This window comes from Amphibalanus amphitrite, unplaced genomic scaffold (genome assembly GCF_019059575.1).
Source record: "Amphibalanus amphitrite isolate SeventyFive unplaced genomic scaffold, NRLGWU_Aamphi_draft 002101F_arrow, whole genome shotgun sequence".
NCBI lineage: Eukaryota > Metazoa > Arthropoda > Thecostraca > Balanomorpha > Balanidae > Amphibalanus > Amphibalanus amphitrite.
The window spans coordinates 14,103-38,175 of NW_024883594.1; the positions used below are offsets into that span (position 1 = coordinate 14,103).

The window sequence follows — 24,073 nt, forward strand, 5'->3', positions numbered from 1 at the left end:
AATCGACTCCGACTCCGACTCCGGCCAGAACTGTCGACTCCGACCGAATCCAACTCTAACTCCGACTCGGACTTCGCAGCCCTGATCACAAGAGTCAAGTGACGGGTTAAACATGCCTACTTATTCATCTTCCTCAAAACTAACCGTGAGCTAACATTGATAACTTGGCTCTACCACCCGTTCACCTTTGTGATTAAAACACTGCCGTCTGTATGTTATGGACGGGGATCTGCCGGCACCAAACAGTGACGGAAATAGCCCGCCTAGCTGCCGACTGGCTGCCAGCCCCCGCCCCCAGAGATCGCACGACCAACATTGGTAGAAGGGCTATCCATAACTGAGTGCGCTGCTGCGGTGTCCCACAATGTGTAATAGGGAAACCCTTTGAATGAACGTGAAATGTCACAACACGCCGCGCGCCCTGCGCAGCGGTGAGGTGTTCGCAGTGAGTTCGTTCCGCGCGTCGGACCCGAGGTTTTCGCAGTGAGTTCGTTCCGCGCGTCGGACCCGTAATGTTCGCGGACGGTGTAGCCGCAGCTCGTCCTACTGACGGTGACCTATGGCCGAGAAATGTGCACCATATGTCCATCCATTGACAAATACATCGAGACGGAATAGCCCACTTGGCCCTGCATGAACGACGAAGCATCCTATGTTGGATATACATAATAATTATGTCAAACAGAAAACCGCGGGTGACGCCAGTCCACCGCAAAACAGCCGCGCTTTGGAGAAGTGTCATATCATAGTCCAATTGGAGAGAGGGTATTTGACGGGCAAAGAGGAACAACCAAACATTCTGCCGAGTCTGTGGCGAAACTACACGATAGGTACCACAATACAGAGATGTCGTATTTAGAGCTCACGTCAGTTAGTATGTGGCGTTATGTGACGTTACACAGTGAGTGGGCTGACGTCACTCAGAGTCAGGTGGCAGGCTGAGCCGTGGCCCGTTCAGCCAGGATTCCGACAGTGTGACTTCAGCGGCCCACCACCAGGCCCCCCGGCATGTCCGGAGCCGTCCGCTACACCTCCGGCTGGGACCACACCCGACTCAACAGGCCCGTCAGAGACGCCAGCGGCCTGACCGTCTGTGTGTTACATCACCGTCCGCCGGCGACACCCGCTGCCGCGGCCCGCCGCACTATGGTTGGAAACGGCCTCACGGATGGCCGGGGGTCAACGCGAAAAAATGTTTTGCCCATAACTTGTTAATGCGTAGACCGACTGCGATGAAACTTTGCATAGGTATACCAGTCTCTTTCGTGCATCATACAGTAACTCAGAAATGACGAGGTCACGTCACGTCACGCATGTGTGACGTCATCATTGCAAGTATGTTATAAGTCGCCTATGTCTTTCGTTATGTTATCGATATCGCGAGGCATTTTGAACATGTTTTGAATACTGCTATTACTGAATGGATATTGTTGTTATGCTTTAGCGCGAGAAATATCAACGTAGTGACGCACAGTGTCTTACTATTGGTCATAAAGGGTCAAAAATTTGGAGAAAGAGTATTTATGATTTTTTTTTAGATTGGGCAAAAAAGTAAGAAATAAAATGACGCGCGATCAAATGACAAAACATGCGTCAGATTAACCCGGCAGTTGCTGGGGTATTTCCCCATCCGCCGTTTGCCGGGGGGGGGGGGGGCGTTCAACGCCCCCAGCCGATAACTCGCGAACAAATAGGCGCAGCGAAACGCACGAGGCGCGGCAAACGAAAGAAGAACGCGACGAGACGATTCACATGAATACTTTAAAGCTGAATTTCGAGGTCACAGGTCGGGTCAAAGTCAGGTCAAACACTTGAAATCGGGCTTTCAGTAGCATGGACTTTAGAACCTCGCAATCGGTGCCTCGCGTTTCGCGTTTCGATTATATCGTCATCAGTTGGTCCTAAATAAATTCAGTCATCAGTTGGTCCTAAACAATCTGTCACAACTGTCACAACTGTCACAACCCTTCATATAAGTGCTAAAAGAGTGTCAGATCAATGTAGGGGTCAGTCAAACATAGGCCACTGGCCAGGGTCAAAGTCAGGTCAATCAGGTAAGCACATAACCCCGAAAATTAAAACTGGTACCTATTCGCAGCCCATGCATGACACATGTTTTATGGGTACTTTTGGGCGTAGAACACGATGGTGACATTCATTTTATCATACGAGTACCTGGCTGGTTGAAAAAAGATCAATTTCAGAAATGCATGCGTCATGGTCGTGAAGTAGTCACGAGAAATTGCCAACATTCAGTTCAAGATTTTGGAAAATGTAGAACGATGATCAAAAACCATAGATAGCCATTTGATTTGCCATGGTATTGACAGTGTAATGGCGTTTACAGCATGTCTGTATGTCTGCTCTGTCGGTGGATATCCATATCCATACTCCAGGATATCCATACACGTTTGCACGATATCCATACTCCAGGTGCAGGGGTGAGCAGTTACTTCTTACGAGGGGTGCGGAGTCGAAGTCAGAGTCGGAGTCAGAGTCGCCCAGAGTCGTGGCAACGAGCCAGGAGTCGGAGTCGGAGTCGGGGTCGGTCAGGAGCCCGCAGTGGAAGTCGGAGTCGGTCCGAATCGGAACAGCTCCATCACGACTCCGAAACACTGGCAGGGGTCCGGAGTCGGAGACAGAGTCGGCCGGAGTCATGGCAACGAGTCAGGAGTCGGAGTCGTAGTCGGAGTCGGATTTGGCGCCACCACGACTCCGCAACCCTGCTTCTTACCATCATTTATAAGGATAAGCGATTGCAAGACTGACGAGCCGACCTGGTGCTAACGAAGCGACGGGTAGGTACGCCTCGGGAGATGAAGCTTCATGGACGATTTTGCGCACAAGTGCGCAGTCTGCTTTTACGTTCCCCTAACGCAGAATTGAACAGAGATTTATTCTGCCAAAAAGCTCAATGGAGGTCGATGGAGAACTTTTTGTATGTCAAATGAAACATAAACGTAATTTTGCAAATATTGCTGTGGTGACACTGCAAACAGAATGCAATGCCGTTCCTGATTTTGAACACGCATGGGAAAAAGAGTCACTCCACTCGATAGCCAACATAACAAGGATTATTTTGATATATAATAATCCAGTTTTACAACGTCATGGAGGTACTCCACATGCTATCAACAGCGCGGTTGTTTAAACCTTTGACGGCGCACCAAAAAAGTCACTATCAGGAACTCCCGATTCCACGTACAATAATGGAGACTAAATGCGCAACTAAATAATTTTTGCTGCCCAATTCAAAACATTTCATCAATTTCCAACAGAATGACACCCCAAATATACATATATTCCGAAATTGCCCACGGCCATCCGTGAGGCCGTTTCCAACCATAGTGCGCCGGCGCGGCGGCGCCGTCTGTTAGAGGCATTACCCATCAGATATCCGTCTTTAATGTCTGTACGCTGTGACCGCGACATGTCTCCGCAGCGCAGCTCAGTCATAAATCGCCGGTGACCGCCGCTGCGGCGGCTCCCGTCTGTCCGGCAGGCGGGGGCCGGTGTTGAACAGACCGCTCGGACCGCCGCAGTCGGCTCAGCCTCAGCGGGTGATCGGTGCAGAGCTGAGCCGCTCGGCGACCACAGGCGACCGCATACTAGCGGAAGCTACGTGAAAAATGGCGGGAGTAATCGTAACAAATAATATATATTTGTCCTACTCTACCTCCTAAATGTGCTACGGTAAACTGCACGGGCGGAGACCGGCTCCCCGCCGTGTCCCCGTGATCCGATATGGACCCCTATCGGGCCGGGCGGCTCGACAACAGGTGCCGGCCGTCGACTGGCCCTCCCCTCCCTCCCCTCCCCGGCCCCCGCGACCAGCTGACACCGACACGCACACACACGGCGGGAGAGTCACAGCGTGTGTGAGTGGGGGGGGGGGGCGTCCAATGACCTCTGGGCTGTGCGCACACCGACACACTGACCTTGGTAGCTGTGCTGTGCGGCACAGTGTGGCACACTGACCTTGGTAGCTGTGCTGTGCGGCACAGTGTGACACTGACCTTGGTAGCTGTGCTGTGCGGCACAGTGTGGCACACTGACCTTGGTAGCTGTGCTGTGCGGCACAGTGTGGCACACTGACCTTGGTAGCTGTGCTGTGCGGCACAGTGTGACACTGACCTTGGTAGATGTGCTGTGCGGCACAGTGTGACACACTGCCCTTGGTAGCTGTGCTGTGCGGCACAGTGTGACACACTGACCTTGGTAGCTGTGCTGCGGGTTGTCGATGATTCGGATGGCCCTGTCTGGTATCACCGGCGCGCCAAAGTCGTCTCCGATGTCCTCCTGCCGGTCACCAGACAGAGGTCAGAGGTCAGGTCAGAGGTCAGTCCAGAGGTCAGCGGTCAGGGGTCAGCCCAGAGGTCAGAGGTCAGGCCAGGGGTCAGTTCACAGGCCAGGGGTCAGATCAGAGGCCAGCGGTCAGGTCAGAGGTCAGGTCAGGGGTCAGGTCAGGGGCCAGTTCACGGGTCAGCGGTCAGTCCAGAGGTCAATTGAGAGGTCTGTACCTTATCAGTTCAGGCCTCAGGGATCAGGATTCAGGTTGAGAAAACCATGGTAGGAGAGACACGCAACGACACTGACACTGACACCGTGGACAAGGCACACATCAGAGACCCTGCGAAATCGGAGCGGCATTCACAGGTGACGCCGGCGCCAGGTGGGCTGTGGATTGCCGTGGGAGCGTCCGACGGCCATTCAGAAAACCTTGGTTACTGCACCGTTTCACCATTCAGGTGAAACCGGACCGCTGGAAAGTGCCGCACGGCCGCGGTCCACTGTAGACGTTACACGGACCAGTGAGGGCTGAGACGGGGCGCCGGCCCCCAGCTGACGGGCCGCCGGACGGCTCGGAGCGGCGGGCCGCCCCGACGGCGGCTCGGACAGTCCCTGGCTCCGACCGCCGGCGGCTCAGAGTCAGACAGTCCCAGTGACCGGGCCCTGGCTCGGATAGTCTCTGTGAGGGCCCAGCCCTGGCTCGGGCAGTCCCTGTGACTGGGCTCTAGCTCAGACAGTCTCTGTGAGGGCCTGTCTCAGTCCCTGTGGCGGCCCTGTCTCAGACAGTCCCTGTGGGGGCCCTGTCTCAGTCCCTGTGGGGGCCCTGGTTCAGGCAGTCCCTGTAAGGGTCTGTCTCAGTCTCTATAAGGGTCTGTCTCAGACAGTCCCTGTGGGGGCCCTGTCTCAGACAGTCTCTGTAAGGGTCTGTCTCAGTCTCTGTGAGGGCCCTGTCTCAGTCTCTGTCAGGGTCTGTCTCAGACAGTCCCTGTGGGGGCCCTGTCTCGGACCGCAGAGCGGCGCGCTGTTCCCAGCACTGTCCACAGCGCCGGGACAGCCGGGAGCGGTCTCGGCCGGCTGACACTTTCACACCCGGCCCAGCCCGGGTACCGCACACCACCTCCGGCGCGCGGGCACGGCGCGCCGGCAGTCTGTCGCAGACGGTGCGGCACACGGCTGACACGCTGGCGGCGGCGCCGCGGGCCCGCCCCGCCCCGCCCCGCCCCGCCCGCGTGGCGTGACGCTGGGATGTCTCGGAGGCTGTCCGCTAATACTCTGTCCCGGCCCGGGAGGGTGACGGTAGCCCAGATACCGGTGCGTATCTGAGACACCACAGTGCGGTTCTCCCAGGTGCGGCCGGCTGCTGACGGGCGCGCCGGGTGGCGCCGCTGCACATACGTCACTGCTCGTCACTGTGGCGCCGCCGCACGTCACTGTGGCGCCGCCGCACGTCACTGTACGTCACTGGGGCGCCGCTGCGCGTCACTGTACGTCACTGGGGCGCCGCCGCGCGTCACTGTACGTCAGTACACGTCACGTCGACTGATGTCACCCTGCCTCCCCCCTCCCGTGGAGCCGACGTGACGGAGGGTTCAATGCTCAGCTTGTCGTTGCGACACAACGTGACTTAAGCTGCTGATAATGGGTTTATGATGTTTTCGGCACGTCAGGCCGTCGTGGAAAGGTTCTTACGAAACTAGACAAAGGTGAGAAATAGGATATCAATGTCCTAACACATTTCAAAGGGAAAAGCGTCACGAGTCGTTTCATTTCATCGGGGTGGCGGACATAAAACGACTTAGACTAGATTAAAGAGACAGGTGAGGTATGAAAGATAATAATCGTCATCTCTCTGGTTTCCGCTTTACCACGATTGATACCAGAGTACCATCCATTGGTAGCATAATGTTTAGACAACGTTGCAGTGACCTGCGTTCTGACTGCACGCAGGCCACTGCAGCGCGCGTGTAGACAAAGCCATCTATCTGAGCTGGCCAGGGAAGTGGCGCCCGCCCGCCGCCGGCCGCCGGCTGTCGGCCCGGGTCCGTGCCCGGGGACCCACTCAGACTGCCGGCCGCCGGCCCAGCGGCGAGGGAGCCCTGTAGCTGTGTGGACCGGCGCACCTGTGCCGGGTGAGCCAGCGCATGCCTTCCCCACCGCTCGGCACAGGTGCTCGAGGGGGACATAGGCGGTCCCATGGGGGGGGGGGGCACGGGGGCCATGGCCCCCCCTTTGGTGCTGAAAGGTGGGGCCATACTATCTTTTGGCCCCACCTTTCAGATCGAACAAAAGTCCTAGAAAATCTTTTCGTATGTTTCATTTTCTTTCTTGCACCATCAAAGAACGTAAATTTCACTCATGAGTGGGCTCAGTTTCGCATTCTGTCAATTTGGCGGTCAGCGTCGCTGGCACCGGTTCACGAGTATGGCCGGATCTTACACGGAATATCAGCGTGGATTTACTTGAGGCTCTCGTAGGCCCAGCAATGGCTGGCATGAGACCCTCTTCGGCAGTGGCGGGTGGGCCCTGCTAAAGGAGATTGGCTCTAAGACACTAAAGTAAGACCTCATGGGTTGGTGCTGTGCACCTCAGAAGCCCGGTGGTGACGCCGTATGCCGGCTTGGTTTCGTGGGATTGGCGTGGGACCTCCGGGGCCTGCATAGAGTTTGCGTGAGCTAGTATGTAATCTCAGAGGCATGTGTGTAATGTGTACACAGTGGCGGTCGCGGGGGGGGGGGGGGGGGGGGGGCTAACAGCCAATGGGCCCCCATATAGGTGTATGGGGCCCTGGCAATTATTCGATCGTCACGAGGCTCAAAAAACCCACGCCCAGCTATCAATATAGCTCCCACACCGGTCTTTGAGCGTCTTACACTGACCTCTGAGCAGTGATGCCATCCACATTTTTGCTCCATCCCAAGATCTCGACCAGAATTTCCCAAGATTCTCGTCTCGAATCCCAAGACTACCCATCGCATATCCTTAGGAGTACCCCAAGTAAATCCATAGCTTATTTTGGACATATTAGTGTGTTTAGTATTCAACTTTCTCTTCTTCGGGTCCACCCTTGTCCTTATTGGCGTATTTACAGCAGCTAATGTACCTAGAGGCCGGGGGGAGGGGGAGGGGGTCGACCGGACTCCTACAGCTGATCGGTTCCTGACTGAGTATATGTAAGAGCTTCACGAAAAATGAAGATGCTGGCCTAGACAACATGAAGCCGGTGGTATCTGCTATTATGGTCAAGTCATTCGTCGACCGTCAATGGTGGGTCAAGGACCCAAAACACAAAGTTCGAATCTGTTAGAACTTCTTGGAAACGAAGTCTGTGGCATTTTGGAGTTATTTCGAAATTTGTCTCGTGACACATTTGGAGAAGCTACATAGGGTCATGTAGAGTTCGGAGTGTTCGACGTAGGTATCAAAATTTCATTTTACAGAGCACCGAATTTATTGTCTTGTGAAAGTTTAACTCATACAAAACAAGCATGAATTAAAGTATATAACATAAGACAATCTTGCTTGAATTTACTTGAATTGTGCCCGTCTAAAAACAATATCAAAACTAGAACACATAGCCGGAAACTACATCTTTTGAAATAACATTTTTCCTTTCAAATTATTTAACAGACGGAGCACGAGAAATTTAGGTCGTAAAAAGGCGCAACCTGATTCCGTGCTGAAACTAATGCAGCACCGCCTCTTTACCCCCTCCCCCGTTTCAGCACGTGCTCGCGCCGTCTTCTGGTAAGAGGAGCACAAGCTTGCTGATCGGCCTTCTAAGAATGGAGGTGCTCGTCCTCACTTCTGCGACACGAACATTGCCCTTTGCGTCAGGATACACGTTGATCACTCTTCCCATTTTCCATTCGTTGCGAGACGAGTCTGCGTCTACCAGGAGAACCATGTCATTTTCACGCAAATTTCTCTGAGGCTGGATCCACTTTTGTCGTACTTGAAGTGAACTGACGTATTCCTTCTTCCAACGGCGCCAGAATTCCGTCGCAAGGTACTGAACTAGTTTCCATCGCTTTCTTGAAAACGAGTCGGCTTCTGAGAAGATACCGGGTGGCAATGGCTGTGCCGAACGGTAGATGAGCAGATGGTTAGGTGTGAGCGCTTCCAAGTCCCTTGGGTCATCTGAGACAGGTGTGAGCGGGCGTCCGTTCAAAATCGCCTCTACCTCACACATGAAGGTGGATAAGCACTCATCCTCTAAAGTCTTTTGCTGCAGCAGAAAGTTCAATATTTTCCTCGTTTCGCGAATCAGGCGTTCCCATGTTCCTCCGTGGTGCGAGGCGCCCGGTGCGTTAAAAATCCATTTTACCTCTTTCTGCAGAAGTTCGTCTTCTATTTGCTGCTGATTCCAGTTGCGGATCTCTTCCTTCAGCTCCCGGCGGGCTCCCACGAAATTTGTGCCGTTGTCACATCTGATTATCCTTACTGCCCCTCGTCTGGCCATGAAACGACGCAACGCGTTTATGAAGGAATGAGTCGTCAAGGAGTGTACAACTTCCAGATGTACAGCGCGGATTTTTTGGCACACAAATATGACACCAAACCGTTTCACTGTGGCTCTACCTCTTTTGACATAAAAAGGTCCGAATAAGTCGACTCCAGTGACCGCGAATGGTGTCAAGTCCGGGGTGACGCGGTCTTGCGGGAGATCAGCCATTTTCTGTGTTAAAGGACGGCCGTGTAGTCTGCGACAGAATACGCAACGTGACAGCACGCGGCGCACCGCAGCCATTCCGCGAATAATCCAGAACCGTTCCCTAATCACTGACAAGACATGGAGACGTCCACTGTGGCCGATCTTGCGATGTGTGTCTGAGATAATCAAATCAGTCACATGAGACCTTGCTGGCAGAATCGCTGGGTGTGATGCTTCTGAGGCGTAAGCATGACTTAGTCGACCACCGACCCGTAGCACACCGCTCTCACAGACTGGATCTAGCCGGTAGATGTTACTCTTCTTGGTTATTTTCTTGTGCTCTGGAGAATGAAGAACGGCCAACTCTTCTGAAAAGGATCCTGCTTGAACGTACTTGACAATGCACATTTCAGCACTTTGAAGTTCTTCGACAGACAAGTCACTCGCTATGCCTCCATTGGTGACGTTTCTGCTCTCTGGCTTCTCTTCCTTCTTGATACGATCACGCAAGACTTGTTTCAATCGCATATAGTAAGCTACAGCTCTTTTAAGGCGGTACCAGTTGGAATAATGTTGCAGTAGCTTGTCAGTTGGCTGTGTTTCGGTGGACGTCGCTGACACCAGTTTTGGCATTTTTACTTCAGGGTCACCATCCATCACTGTTTCAAGTTCTTTGAATGGCTGCTCTGGCCACTTATCTTCAGGAAGCGTCAGGAACTCTGGCCCACGAACCCACATCGACTCATTCAAAAACTTTTCCACCGTTGTGCTTCGTGAGGCTTCATCAGCAGGATTCACCTTTGAAGTAACGTATTTCCACTGGTTCTCGTCGCTGTGTTCAAGAATGTAACCAATGCGATTTGCTACATAAATATGAAATCTACTTGTTTTGTTCTTGATATAACGAAGAACAGTTGTACTATCGGTCCAGAAAACTGTCGAGTCGACAACTGTTTGGAGTTCTTCTTTCACAACTAAGTCAAGGCGCACTGCTAAGGTCGCAGCAGTGAGCTCCATTCGAGGAATGGTGACACTTTTCAGCGGCGCCACGCGCGCCTTTCCAATGAGAAAAGAGCAGTGGATTTTCCCGTTATCATCCACTTGTCGGAGGTATGATACCGCGCCGTAACCAGCTTGGCTAGCATCTGCGAAGTGATGTATTTGTGTGGATAAGACACGACCAAAATCTCCTGGTTTCATGCACCGCTCTACACTGAAGAGTTCCAGCTGGCAAAGGGAGGAGTGCCACCGAAGCCATTTTTGTTGCAGAGGCATGGGAATAATGTCATCCCAGCCAAGATTCAATGTACATAGTTCTTGAAGGATCAATTTTGGCACCATCAAAACGGGAGCAGCGATTCCCAATGGGTCAAAAAATGAGCTTGTTGCCGAAAGAATCCCACGTCTTGTGAGTGGTTTTGACTGGATTTTCACCTTGAATCTGAACCTATCTTGCTGAAAGTCCCATAGAACGCCGAGTGCACGCTCCGCCGTTGTGTCACACCCCAGCTCGGCTCCTTTCATATTCTCCGTTTTGTCATGGTCTGGTAACGATTCTGTCACTTCTCGATGATTGCTAACGAACTTGGTGAGATTAAATCCCCCCATGGCGCACATTTGCTTGAGTTCGCGGACCAGTGTCACTGCCTTATTTATGCTTTCCACCGACTTCAGACAGTCATCAATATAAAAAGAATATTGTATAGTCTTCGCCGCATCCGGACTGAACGTGTGATTGTCTTGTGCACATTTTTGTAGTGCGAAGTTGGCACAACCCGGAGACGATACACTGCCAAAAATGTGTTTTTTCATGACAAAGTCCTCCAATTCCCTTGTTGTATCACCCTCTGGCCACCATAGGAATCTGTAGAAATTGACGTCGGTTGATGGTACTTGTACCTGATAAAACATTTCTTGAATATCCGCCATAAATGCGACCCGTTCCTTCCTGAACCTGATGAGAACACCGATCAAAGTATTTGACAAATTTGGACCCTGTAGAAGCTGATCATTCAAGGATGTTCCGCCGTACCTTGCCGAACCGTCAAAAACCACTCTTGTTTTCTCGGGCTTAGCCGGGTGCTGAACCGAATGATGGGGAATATACCACATTTTGCCTTCTTCTGGAGGATATGCCATTGACGCTGGCTCGGCGTGACCCTTTTCTAATAGCCCGTTCATGTATTGAGTGTAACGAATGTGGAGGGCTGGGTCTCTTTCCAGTCTCTTTTTGAGACCTATGGCTCGTCTCTCTGCTAGGGCTCTGTTATTTGGAAGCCGAACGCTTTCAGCCTTAAACGGAAGGGCTATTTCATAACTACCGTTCTTCAATTGCACACTCCCTTCTACCTTGGCCTTCCAAAGTTTATCTTCTTGTGACATGTTTTCATACCCCGTCATCGTAGCAGTCTTATCTGTGAAATCATTGTTGAATATTGTGATCATCATTTCTTGTAACTTTTCTGTTTCCAATCGTACTGTGTTCACTTTAACGTCTGCTGCATTGTAACTGACTTCGGACATTACCTTGGGGCCAACCACCGTCCAGCCCAAGCAAGTTTTCAAGGCGTAAGGGCCACCGTTTTGGCTGTGGATTACCTCCCATGGCTCCATTGCTTTCGGGCAGTCGCATCCTATTAATATTCCAATTTTATCCGCCTTTACTTCTGGGATTTCAATTTCTAGATAAGACCACTGTTTCTTCAAACTTGTTCTTGCTACATCTTGGTCTCCAACTGGAATGGTTGGTATCGTATATACTGGTGGTAACGGAAGAGAGTTGTTACCGTTGACATCAGCTACATGTAACCCCGTTACCAGTCGACTTTTAACCGGGCTAGCTGTATGTTCTACTGTGGTAATAGTGAGCAGCGTCTCTTCTCCAGTTTGACCCAACTGACTTCGTAACTCTTCCGTTATGAATGTACTTTGACTGCCGTTATCCAAAAATGCATATGTCTTGACAGGGGCTTTGCCTGAGACGCTTAATTGTACCGGCAAGACTGGTAGAACTGTGCCTGAAGTGACTGCCTTGGTCCCACCACATAATTTGTTTTGTGGAGTACTTGAATTTGGATCGGTACTGACACTGTCATGGTGAGGCGGAAGGGAAGGTCTGGTGACGGGTTTGAATTCCACGTGCAGTAGAGATGGATGCCTTTTGTCACAATGACGACATTGCATTCGCCTTCTACAATGTTTCGATACATGATTTGGACGAAGACAAGCAAAACAAAGTCGTTTCTCCTTTATTTTCTCGATCCTTGCAGATATATCCATCTGAAGTAGAACAGGACATGATTCAATTGTATGACATTCGTCACATGCGTAGCATCGCACGTCTGAATTTGTGGTTGCAGTGTAAAATGTTGATTTGAACGATTTTCCGTGGCTTGATTTTGCATCCATCATTTCTTTCACTCCAAACACTGGGTCGCTGCATATACACACTTGCCGCTCCACAAATTCAACTATATCTCCAAAATCTGACTTCATATTTTGTTGCGAACTTTCAAACACTAGCTGACGCCATTTTTCTTGCAACTGATATGGTAACTTGCCAACGATTTTCTGAAGATTCCTAGGATGATTTACCTCGCTGAGAGCGCCCAGAGATTCCATTGCATTTTTACAGCTTCGAATTATAATTGAAAAATCTTCCAAACAGTCAACATCCAATGATTTCATCTGCGGCCAAGAGAGAATTTTATCAACATAAGCAGAAGAAATGCGATGCTCGTCGCCATACTTGCGATCCAGTGCCGCCCTGGCATCCTTGTAGCCTCTGTCTGGCTGTAAGTGCATATATCCTTTCACGATTTCATGTGGTTTTCCTGTTACGCTTTGAAGCAAGAAATAAAGTCTTTCGGCGTCGTTCTCAGTTTGGGTTTCGATACGGCTTATAAATGAACGGATAAACATAGGGTATTCCATGGGATCACCCTTAAATTTCGTTATTTCGGTCTTCGGTAGGGAACTTCTTCGTTGTTGTCGTAACATAGTTTCTGCCATGTCGTACATTTGCGCACCGCACGTCTTGCTGTGACCAACATCAGAGTGAACAAATTGTGAAGATGTGCCAGGAACCTGAATTTGATGTAAATGAGTTGTTTCATCAGTATTTTCCATTATATCACTCGCAGCGAAATATTTTTCACGGGCATGAATGGCTGCTAATTCTTCTTCAATGTTTAATTGCTCTTGTCGTAATTTTAGACGTAACTCTTCCTCGAGTAGACGCCGTTTTTCTTCAAGAATGCTCGATCGTGCTTCTAGCTCCGCCCTTTTCGCCGTGTCGACGGCTCGCTGATTTTTAATGAAACTTGATGACGAAGACGTTGAAATTTGTGACGCACTATCTTCAGGTTCAATGTCCATTTGTGAAGTCTTGTGTGATGAGATGAGTCTTTTAATGAGGTCGTCTTTCGTTCCTGTTGTTTTTAGTCCCCTTTCTTGCAATAAAATTTTCAACACCTTCTTGGTCTTCGTGTTGTATGCTTCCATCTTCAATTCTCTTATGAAATTTAAGTTACTTTATCTTAAAATCGTCTTATACGACCATATAACTACTAATCTACATTACTTTACTTGTATTGTTTTTAGACGGGCACAATTCAAGTAAATTCAAGCAAGATTGTCTTATGTTATATACTTTAATTCATGCTTGTTTTGTATGAGTTAAACTTTCACAAGACAATAAATTCGGTGCTCTGTAAAATGAAATTTTGATACCTACGTCGAACACTCCGAACTCTACATAAGTCTAAAAACATTCAGTGAGGTAAAGAGGCGGTGCTGCATTAGTTTCAGCACGGAATCAGGTTGCGCCTTTTTACGACCTAAATTTCTCGTGCTCCGTCTGTTAAATAATTTGAAAGGAAAAATGTTATTTCAAAAGATGTAGTTTCCGGCTATGTGTTCTAGTTTTGATATTGTTTTTAGACGGGCACAATTCAAGTAAATTCAAGCAAGATTGTCTTATGTTATATACTTTAATTCATGCTTGTTTTGTATGAGTTAAACTTTCACAAGACAATAAATTCGGTGCTCTGTAAAATGAAATTTTGATACCTACGTCGAACACTCCGAACTCTACATAAGTCTAAAAACAATACAAGTAAAGTAATGTAGATTAGTAGTTATATGGTCGTATAAGACGATTTTAAGATAAAGTAACTTAAATTTCATAAGAGAATTGAAGATGGAAGCATACAACACGAAGACCAAGAAGGTGTTGAAAATTTTATTGCAAGAAAGGGGACTAAAAACAACAGGAACGAAAGACGACCTCATTAAAAGACTCATCTCATCACACAAGACTTCACAAATGGACATTGAACCTGAAGATAGTGCGTCACAAATTTCAACGTCTTCGTCATCAAGTTTCATTAAAAATCAGCGAGCCGTCGACACGGCGAAAAGGGCGGAGCTAGAAGCACGATCGAGCATTCTTGAAGAAAAACGGCGTCTACTCGAGGAAGAGTTACGTCTAAAATTACGACAAGAGCAATTAAACATTGAAGAAGAATTAGCAGCCATTCATGCCCGTGAAAAATATTTCGCTGCGAGTGATATAATGGAAAATACTGATGAAACAACTCATTTACATCAAATTCAGGTTCCTGGCACATCTTCACAATTTGTTCACTCTGATGTTGGTCACAGCAAGACGTGCGGTGCGCAAATGTACGACATGGCAGAAACTATGTTACGACAACAACGAAGAAGTTCCCTACCGAAGACCGAAATAACGAAATTTAAGGGTGATCCCATGGAATACCCTATGTTTATCCGTTCATTTATAAGCCGTATCGAAACCCAAACTGAGAACGACGCCGAAAGACTTTATTTCTTGCTTCAAAGCGTAACAGGAAAACCACATGAAATCGTGAAAGGATATATGCACTTACAGCCAGACAGAGGCTACAAGGATGCCAGGGCGGCACTGGATCGCAAGTATGGCGACGAGCATCGCATTTCTTCTGCTTATGTTGATAAAATTCTCTCTTGGCCGCAGATGAAATCATTGGATGTTGACTGTTTGGAAGATTTTTCAATTCTAATTCGAAGCTGTAAAAATGCAATGGAATCTCTGGGCGCTCTCAGCGAGGTAAATCATCCTAGGAATCTTCAGAAAATCGTTGGCAAGTTACCATATCAGTTGCAAGAAAAATGGCGTCAGCTAGTGTTTGAAAGTTCGCAACAAAATATGAAGTCAGATTTTGGAGATATAGTTGAATTTGTGGAGCGGCAAGTGTGTATATGCAGCGACCCAGTGTTTGGAGTGAAAGAAATGATGGATGCAAAATCAAGCCACGGAAAATCGTTCAAATCAACATTTTACACTGCAACCACAAATTCAGACGTGCGATGCTACGCATGTGACGAATGTCATACAATTGAATCATGTCCTGTTCTACTTCAGATGGATATATCTGCAAGGATCGAGAAAATAAAGGAGAAACGACTTTGTTTTGCTTGTCTTCGTCCAAATCATGTATCGAAACATTGTAGAAGGCGAATGCAATGTCGTCATTGTGACAAAAGGCATCCATCTCTACTGCACGTGGAATTCAAACCCGTCACCAGACCTTCCCTTCCGCCTCACCATGACAGTGTCAGTACCGATCCAAATTCAAGTACTCCACAAAACAAATTATGTGGTGGGACCAAGGCAGTCACTTCAGGCACAGTTCTACCAGTCTTGCCGGTACAATTAAGCGTCTCAGGCAAAGCCCCTGTCAAGACATATGCATTTTTGGATAACGGCAGTCAAAGTACATTCATAACGGAAGAGTTACGAAGTCAGTTGGGTCAAACTGGAGAAGAGACGCTGCTCACTATTACCACAGTAGAACATACAGCTAGCCCGGTTAAAAGTCGACTGGTAACGGGGTTACATGTAGCTGATGTCAACGGTAACAACTCTCTTCCGTTACCACCAGTATATACGATACCAACCATTCCAGTTGGAGACCAAGATGTAGCAAGAACAAGTTTGAAGAAACAGTGGTCTTATCTAGAAATTGAAATCCCAGAAGTAAAGGCGGATAAAATTGGAATATTAATAGGATGCGACTGCCCGAAAGCAATGGAGCCATGGGAGGTAATCCACAGCCAAAACGGTGGCCCTTACGCCTTGAAAACTTGCTTGGGCTGGACGGTGGTTGGCCCCAAGGTAATGTCCGAAGTCAGTTACAATGCAGCAGACGTTAAAGTGAACACAGTACGATTGGAAACAGAAAAGTTACAAGAAATGATGATCACAATATTCAACAATGATTTCACAGATAAGACTGCTACGATGACGGGGTATGAAAACATGTCACAAGAAGATAAACTTTGGAAGGCCAAGGTAGAAGGGAGTGTGCAATTGAAGAACGGTAGTTATGAAATAGCCCTTCCGTTTAAGGCTGAAAGCGTTCGGCTTCCAAATAACAGAGCCCTAGCAGAGAGACGAGCCATAGGTCTCAAAAAGAGACTGGAAAGAGACCCAGCCCTCCACATTCGTTACACTCAATACATGAACGGGCTATTAGAAAAGGGTCACGCCGAGCCAGCGTCAATGGCATATCCTCCAGAAGAAGGCAAAATGTGGTATATTCCCCATCATTCGGTTCAGCACCCGGCTAAGCCCGAGAAAACAAGAGTGGTTTTTGACGGTTCGGCAAGGTACGGCGGAACATCCTTGAATGATCAGCTTCTACAGGGTCCAAATTTGTCAAATACTTTGATCGGTGTTCTCATCAGGTTCAGGAAGGAACGGGTCGCATTTATGGCGGATATTCAAGAAATGTTTTATCAGGTACAAGTACCATCAACCGACGTCAATTTCTACAGATTCCTATGGTGGCCAGAGGGTGATACAACAAGGGAATTGGAGGACTTTGTCATGAAAAAACACATTTTTGGCAGTGTATCGTCTCCGGGTTGTGCCAACTTCGCACTACAAAAATGTGCACAAGACAATCACACGTTCAGTCCGGATGCGGCGAAGACTATACAATATTCTTTTTATATTGATGACTGTCTGAAGTCGGTGGAAAGCATAAATAAGGCAGTGACACTGGTCCGCGAACTCAAGCAAATGTGCGCCATGGGGGGATTTAATCTCACCAAGTTCGTTAGCAATCATCGAGAAGTGACAGAATCGTTACCAGACCATGACAAAACGGAGAATATGAAAGGAGCCGAGCTGGGGTGTGACACAACGGCGGAGCGTGCACTCGGCGTTCTATGGGACTTTCAGCAAGATAGGTTCAGATTCAAGGTGAAAATCCAGTCAAAACCACTCACAAGACGTGGGATTCTTTCGGCAACAAGCTCATTTTTTGACCCATTGGGAATCGCTGCTCCCGTTTTGATGGTGCCAAAATTGATCCTTCAAGAACTATGTACATTGAATCTTGGCTGGGATGACATTATTCCCATGCCTCTGCAACAAAAATGGCTTCGGTGGCACTCCTCCCTTTGCCAGCTGGAACTCTTCAGTGTAGAGCGGTGCATGAAACCAGGAGATTTTGGTCGTGTCTTATCCACACAAATACATCACTTCGCAGATGCTAGCCAAGCTGGTTACGGCGCGGTATCATACCTCCGACAAGTGGATGATAACGGGAAAATCCACTGCTCTTTTCTCATTGGAAAGGCGCGCGTGGCGCCGCTGAAAAGTGTCACCATTCCTCGAATGGAGCTCACTGCTGCGACTTTAGCAGTGCGCCTTGACTTAGTTGTGAAAGAAGAACTCCAAACAGTTGTCGACTCGACAGTTTTCTGGACCGATAGTACAACTGTTCTTCGTTATATCAAGAACAAAACAAGTAGATTTCATATTTATGTAGCAAATCGCATTGGTTACATTCTTGAACACAGCGACGAGAACCAGTGGAAATACGTTACTTCAAAGGTGAATCCTGCTGATGAAGCCTCACGAAGCACAACGGTGGAAAAGTTTTTGAATGAGTCGATGTGGGTTCGTGGGCCAGAGTTCCTGACGCTTCCTGAAGATAAGTGGCCAGAGCAGCCATTCAAAGAACTTGAAACAGTGATGGATGGTGACCCTGAAGTAAAAATGCCAAAACTGGTGTCAGCGACGTCCACCGAAACACAGCCAACTGACAAGCTACTGCAACATTATTCCAACTGGTACCGCCTTAAAAGAGCTGTAGCTTACTATATGCGATTGAAACAAGTCTTGCGTGATCGTATCAAGAAGGAAGAGAAGCCAGAGAGCAGAAACGTCACCAATGGAGGCATAGCGAGTGACTTGTCTGTCGAAGAACTTCAAAGTGCTGAAATGTGCATTGTCAAGTACGTTCAAGCAGGATCCTTTTCAGAAGAGTTGGCCGTTCTTCATTCTCCAGAGCACAAGAAAATAACCAAGAAGAGTAACATCTACCGGCTAGATCCAGTCTGTGAGAGCGGTGTGCTACGGGTCGGTGGTCGACTAAGTCATGCTTACGCCTCAGAAGCATCACACCCAGCGATTCTGCCAGCAAGGTCTCATGTGACTGATTTGATTATCTCAGACACACATCGCAAGATCGGCCACAGTGGACGTCTCCATGTCTTGTCAGTGATTAGGGAACGGTTCTGGATTATTCGCGGAATGGCTGCGGTGCGCCGCGTGCTGTCACGTTGCGTATTCTGTCGCAGACTACACGGCCGTCCTTTAACACAGAAAATGGCTGATCTCCCGCAAGACCGCGTCACCCCGGACTTGACGCCATTCGCGGTCACTGGAGTCGACTTATTCGGACCTTTTTATGTCAAAAGAGGTAGAGCCACAGTGAAACGGTTTGGTGTCATATTTGTGTGCCAAAAAATCCGCGCTGTACATCTGGAAGTTGTACACTCCTTGACGACTCATTCCTTCATAAACGCGTTGCGTCGTTTCATGGCCAGACGAGGGGCAGTAAGGATAATCAGATGTGACAACGGCACAAATTTCGTGGGAGCCCGCCGGGAGCTGAAGGAAGAGATCCGCAACTGGAATCAGCAGCAAATAGAAGACGAACTTCTGCAGAAAGAGGTAAAATGGATTTTTAACGCACCGGGCGCCTCGCACCACGGAGGAACATGGGAACGCCTGATTCGCGAAACGAGGAAAATATTGAACTTTCTGCTGCAGCAAAAGACTTTAGAGGATGAGTGCTTATCCACCTTCATGTGTGAGGTAGAGGCGATTTTGAACGGACGCCCGCTCACACCTGTCTCAGATGACCCAAGGGACTTGGAAGCGCTCACACCTAACCATCTGCTCATCTACCGTTCGGCACAGCCATTGCCACCCGGTATCTTCTCAGAAGCCGACTCGTTTTCAAGAAAGCGATGGAAACTAGTTCAGTACCTTGCGACGGAATTCTGGCGCCGTTGGAAGAAGGAATACGTCAGTTCACTTCAAGTACGACAAAAGTGGATCCAGCCTCAGAGAAATTTGCGTGAAAATGACATGGTTCTCCTGGTAGACGCAGACTCGTCTCGCAACGAATGGAAAATGGGAAGAGTGATCAACGTGTATCCTGACGCAAAGGGCAATGTTCGTGTCGCAGAAGTGAGGACGAGCACCTCCATTCTTAGAAGGCCGATCAGCAAGCTTGTGCTCCTCTTACCAGAAGACGGCGCGAGCACGTGCTGAAACGGGGGAGGGGGTAAAGAGGCGGTGCTGCATTAGTTTCAGCACGGAATCAGGTTGCGCCTTTTTACGACCTAAATTTCTCGTGCTCCGTCTGTGAGGTCAAAGTATTTGACAAATTTGCGTTCCTGGGCGTTCCTCCCTTCTACCTGGGCCTTCCAAAGTTTATCTTCTTGTGACATGTTTTCATACCCCGTCATCGTAGCAGTCTTATCTGTGAAATCATTGTTGAATATTGTGATCATCATTTCTTGTAACTTTTCTGTTTCCAATCGTACTGTGTTCACTTTAACGTCTGCTGCATTGTAACTGACTTCGGACATTACCTTGGGGCCAACCACCGTCCAGCCCAAGCAAGTTTTCAAGGCGTAAGGGCCACCGTTTTGGCTGTGGATTACCTCCCATGGCTCCATTGCTTTCGGGCAGTCGCATCCTATTAATATTCCAATTTTATCCGCCTTTACTTCTGGGATTTCAATTTCTAGATAAGACCACTGTTTCTTCAAACTTGTTCTTGCTACATCTTGGTCTCCAACTGGAATGGTTGGTATCGTATATACTGGTGGTAACGGAAGAGAGTTGTTACCGTTGACATCAGCTACATGTAACCCCGTTACCAGTCGACTTTTAACCGGGCTAGCTGTATGTTCTACTGTGGTAATAGTGAGCAGCGTCTCTTCTCCAGGTTGACCCAACTGACTTCGTAACTCTTCCGTTATGAATGTACTTTGACTGCCGTTATCCAAAAATGCATATGTCTTGACAGGGGCTTTGCCTGAGACGCACCCCAGGTCAGGTGAGGTCAGGCTGATTTTTAGTGTTTTCCACCACTGAGTTTTGAAATAGGGGCTCCAAAACAAGCTCTTAAAAGCTTATGTGAATCCCGAAATCGAAAAGCCTATGCTGTGAATCTGCGCGTAAGCCAGTGCCCGCTGGGGCCCATGAATTTTCAAGCCGACGATGGCGAGGGGGTCTAAACGAGGACCTAACTCGTCCCCTGGACTATATAGTTACAAGACGTCAGCAGTGTTGTGAAGGTCGCAAGGCTACGCTTTGATTATTTTTGGTCCACCAGAGCCCAGAGGTCAGGTGACCAGACACTTTTCCGAGGTCAAAGACAAATTGCCCTTATTTTGGTCCGCGGTCAACGGATAAGCCTCCATAGAGCAAAAACCGTAAAATGAAACGCTTTGTGCGAGAGCCGCTTTCTGAAATATTTTTTAGGCATAATGTTTGTAAAAGCTTTTCATAGCCATCCAACATCATGCCGCCAAACCACCCATCCCCGTTGATCGGTAGTTGGAAATAAAACAAATGAGCGCCAGTTGCGAACAGCGACTGAAAGCTGCTACTATACCCATAACAAGTAATGGTACAGGGACCCGCAGTTGCTACTGTACACATATATTACCGATTTAGAATTGCGCTATTATTTGCTAAGTGCTGGCCATTGGAGAAAGGAAATGTAGTGCAAAGTATGGAGGAATAACACATGTTTGCTCCTAGGACGTATGTTTTGTATAATTCCTCTTACCGCAACAGATATTCTTCCAAAACTACAATCGTGCTATTTTTCCGCGCCGGTTGCCTCCCCAGAGCCCGTCCTTGGTATCGCCTATAGCTTCCGTTCCCGCTACGTGAATGAAAGTCACGTGACTACTACAGGTTTGCGCTCAGTACTAACACACCTAGCCCGAGGGCCGGTCCGTAGCGGGGAGGGGTAGAACGCCAGAGCTCCAGCGCATTGGAGGTGGTGGTGGCCCGTATCATAAAGAGGCAACCGTAAGCAGAACTACAATTGCCGCAGTATAAGATTATGATCAAGTTTTCTCTAGATGTATTGATTGACAAGAAAGTGCAATGCTTATCCGATATAATAAAACAGTGTCCAAGGCCTTGGAAGAACTATAAAACATATTCAGCAACGTATAAATTTCTGATACAGGCCATGACCTTTCACCTTGCCTCCGGGGAGGACCGCTCAGGAAGCCACATACCGAACGAATCGAGGCCTCGCAGCGCGGCGGCAGAGGAGGTGGATAAACCATCGCCAGATCTTTCGGTTACTTATGTTGAAGAGGGGAGGGAGTTGAAGGTGGAGGGTGAGGGCTGTTTTCAACCCACTCACCAATCCTTTCCTTATTAACTTATAGCTTACCGAAAAATGCAACACAATGGTGGCCGTCACGAGATGTAGCGAAGAGTGCCTCAGCCACACCGGTTTTGAGTAAACTTTAAGCATTGGAATTCAGGCCAGTGATCCTGAAGCATTATTTTATTTTTGTCGTGCATAAGCTGGGATGACGTGGTTCAAGTTAATTGCGAAGAAACGGTTTTAGTTTCAGATCATTTATGAGGCTAGTCGCGCCAAATAGTATACGTTTGTTGCAAAATGTCAAATAGAATGTTGACGTGCTATCCAGATGATAGAATTTATTTGATACAAGAAGTCAAAAAGTGGCATCGTTAGTCATCCTGCATACCTATAAATCGATTCGTCACCTTGGTTCGAGCTCAATAGTTCTTTTCGCGGATGATCGGTTTCGTTTTCTTTCTTTTTTTTTGGAGGGGGACAGAAAAATTCCGTTTACTCCTTTATTTACTCCATGGCATACATACTTATGGCTAAGTTTTTTTTCCTCCATCAAAAAGTGACTGTTTTAAGCCTTCCAATAGCTCAAGTTTTCTATCACGGATGAAATCATTTTATCCTTCAGATAATCTGCAAATCACTTACAACTTGAGTAATCAACAAAGAAAAACAATTTCCTACCATTTTTATTCAGCAGAAACAAGCGCAGCTCAGTTTGGTTTTCGACAGCGCAGACAACAATGGCTTACCCGGCTCATTTTCCCCAGGTGAAAATGGCTCATCTTGCCCCACCCGTGGCCATTTTCGATTAATGACACCCGCTAAGGAAAATAACCATGCACCGCAGATAACAACCATCTCATTTTAAAGGCAAAACATGTCTTAGTTATCAGGGGCGATACCACATGTTACCGGGTGCTGAGCGTGAGAACGTTGCCGTCTCACGTGAAAGACTGCAGCATCGTAAGCGAACGGCACATGGAAGCTCAAGTCAATTAGCGCCATAGGAGCTGAGAAACATGGGGTGGCTAAACTTGCCCCTTGGCTCATCTTACCTCACTCTCCCCTATTTGGGGCTCTCAACTTTGATTTTTTAAAGTTTTTTGTCTGTTCATTATAAAAGATGTCAAATTTGCCGTATCATTAAACTTTTATTGAGTTTGTATTTCACACTTATCTAAAATGAACAATTTTGTCACTGGCTTCTTTTATGAATGGAATTGGATGGTCGCATGAATGAACAAATGAATAGCTCCATTTGAGCATCAGCTGAAATCAATCCTAAAATTTAATCTACTAGTCTGCAACGAAAAGGTTTAAAAACCAGTGCAAGTTAGGTGCAGTTTCTAATCTATGCCGTTTTTTATTAAGTGTCTCATAGCTCATTAATCTTGAGCCGCTTCTCTTACGATTCCTTTTATGTGGTGCTTACATTGTTCAAGAAGTTAAAGTATTCGAGCTCGTTGGTCTTAAAAACTGCTATCGAAGTAAATTAAAGTGCTTCGGGCTTCGGCACATAAAAACCAATCGATATTTAACCCTCACCCACTTAGGCATGTCTTTTCAGCGTCTTACATGTAGCGGAGGGGCGTAGAAACCCTCAGCCATTCGGCCCTTGATAAAAATAGCCAGAGCTTCGCTGAAAAAAATAAAAAAGAGCGAGCTGCTCGTGACGAGAGAAATCCGATGATTTGAGGGTCCTGGTAATCGCTGACGAGAGAAAGCCACTTATTTTTATGTCCTGGTCAATGCTGAGATCCTAGGTTACTGGTTGACCTCCCAGAACAGGTTAACCTTCGCCCTGGTGGGGGGGGGGGCCATTTTGGCCCCCCCCCCCCTGTGGTTTTTCAGCGATAACTCAGAAACCACTTGAGTTAGCGCCCTGAAACTTTGTATAGCTGTTTATTCAACATTTTTACATCATGTCCTTTTTTGGGGGGTTCGGGTCAGGTCAGGTCAGGTCACAAGGTCACCAAAACTGACACCACCTCTAAAAAAGTTCAAAGCTCTCTCAAAGGCACAGCTTTTATCCGATCGATGTAAAATTTACAGTACTTGAAGATGTCACCCAGCTCTACAAAATGGCTATCTCGGATTTTTTATAAATGTGACCTAAGGTCAGGTCAGGTCATCGCTGCTCCCCATTATAAGTCAATGGGAGAATCGAAAAGTAGTTGTTTTTCAGCTAAATCGGGCGTGATTGTTCCTATATTTCGTTATTGAAGTGTCTTGGGTCAGCAAATCACAGCCCATGTGAAACCATTTGCTTGTGACCTCGCTGAGGTCACGCTAGGTCATCTCCCTGGTCACCAGAGGTCACCAGCGGTTTTTCTGCACTTACTTGTTATTGAATAGAGATAGAGACTCCGTTCGACGTTTATCGTGTTTGTCTCGTCAATGCGGATCG

At 48.0% G+C, this 24,073-nt stretch overlaps 2 protein-coding genes across 2 annotated transcripts in view; one reads left to right on the forward strand and one right to left on the reverse strand.

The window, feature by feature from the left end:
- LOC122376325 (protein GDAP2 homolog) overlaps positions 1-24,073 on the reverse strand; it is a gene marked incomplete at its 5' end in the record, with an annotated part of 67,563 nt that overhangs the window by 12,712 nt on the left and 30,778 nt on the right. The window contains one exon of the mRNA XM_043356138.1: positions 4,215-4,299. Within this exon, the coding sequence (XP_043212073.1) occupies positions 4,215-4,299 (85 nt within the window). The remainder of the gene's footprint in view (positions 1-4,214; positions 4,300-24,073) is intronic.
- LOC122376326 lies at positions 13,727-19,672 on the forward strand. Its single transcript, XM_043356139.1, has one exon. The coding sequence runs from the start codon at positions 14,142-14,144 to the stop codon at positions 19,575-19,577; it is 5,436 nt and encodes a 1,811-aa protein (XP_043212074.1). The 5' UTR covers positions 13,727-14,141; the 3' UTR covers positions 19,578-19,672.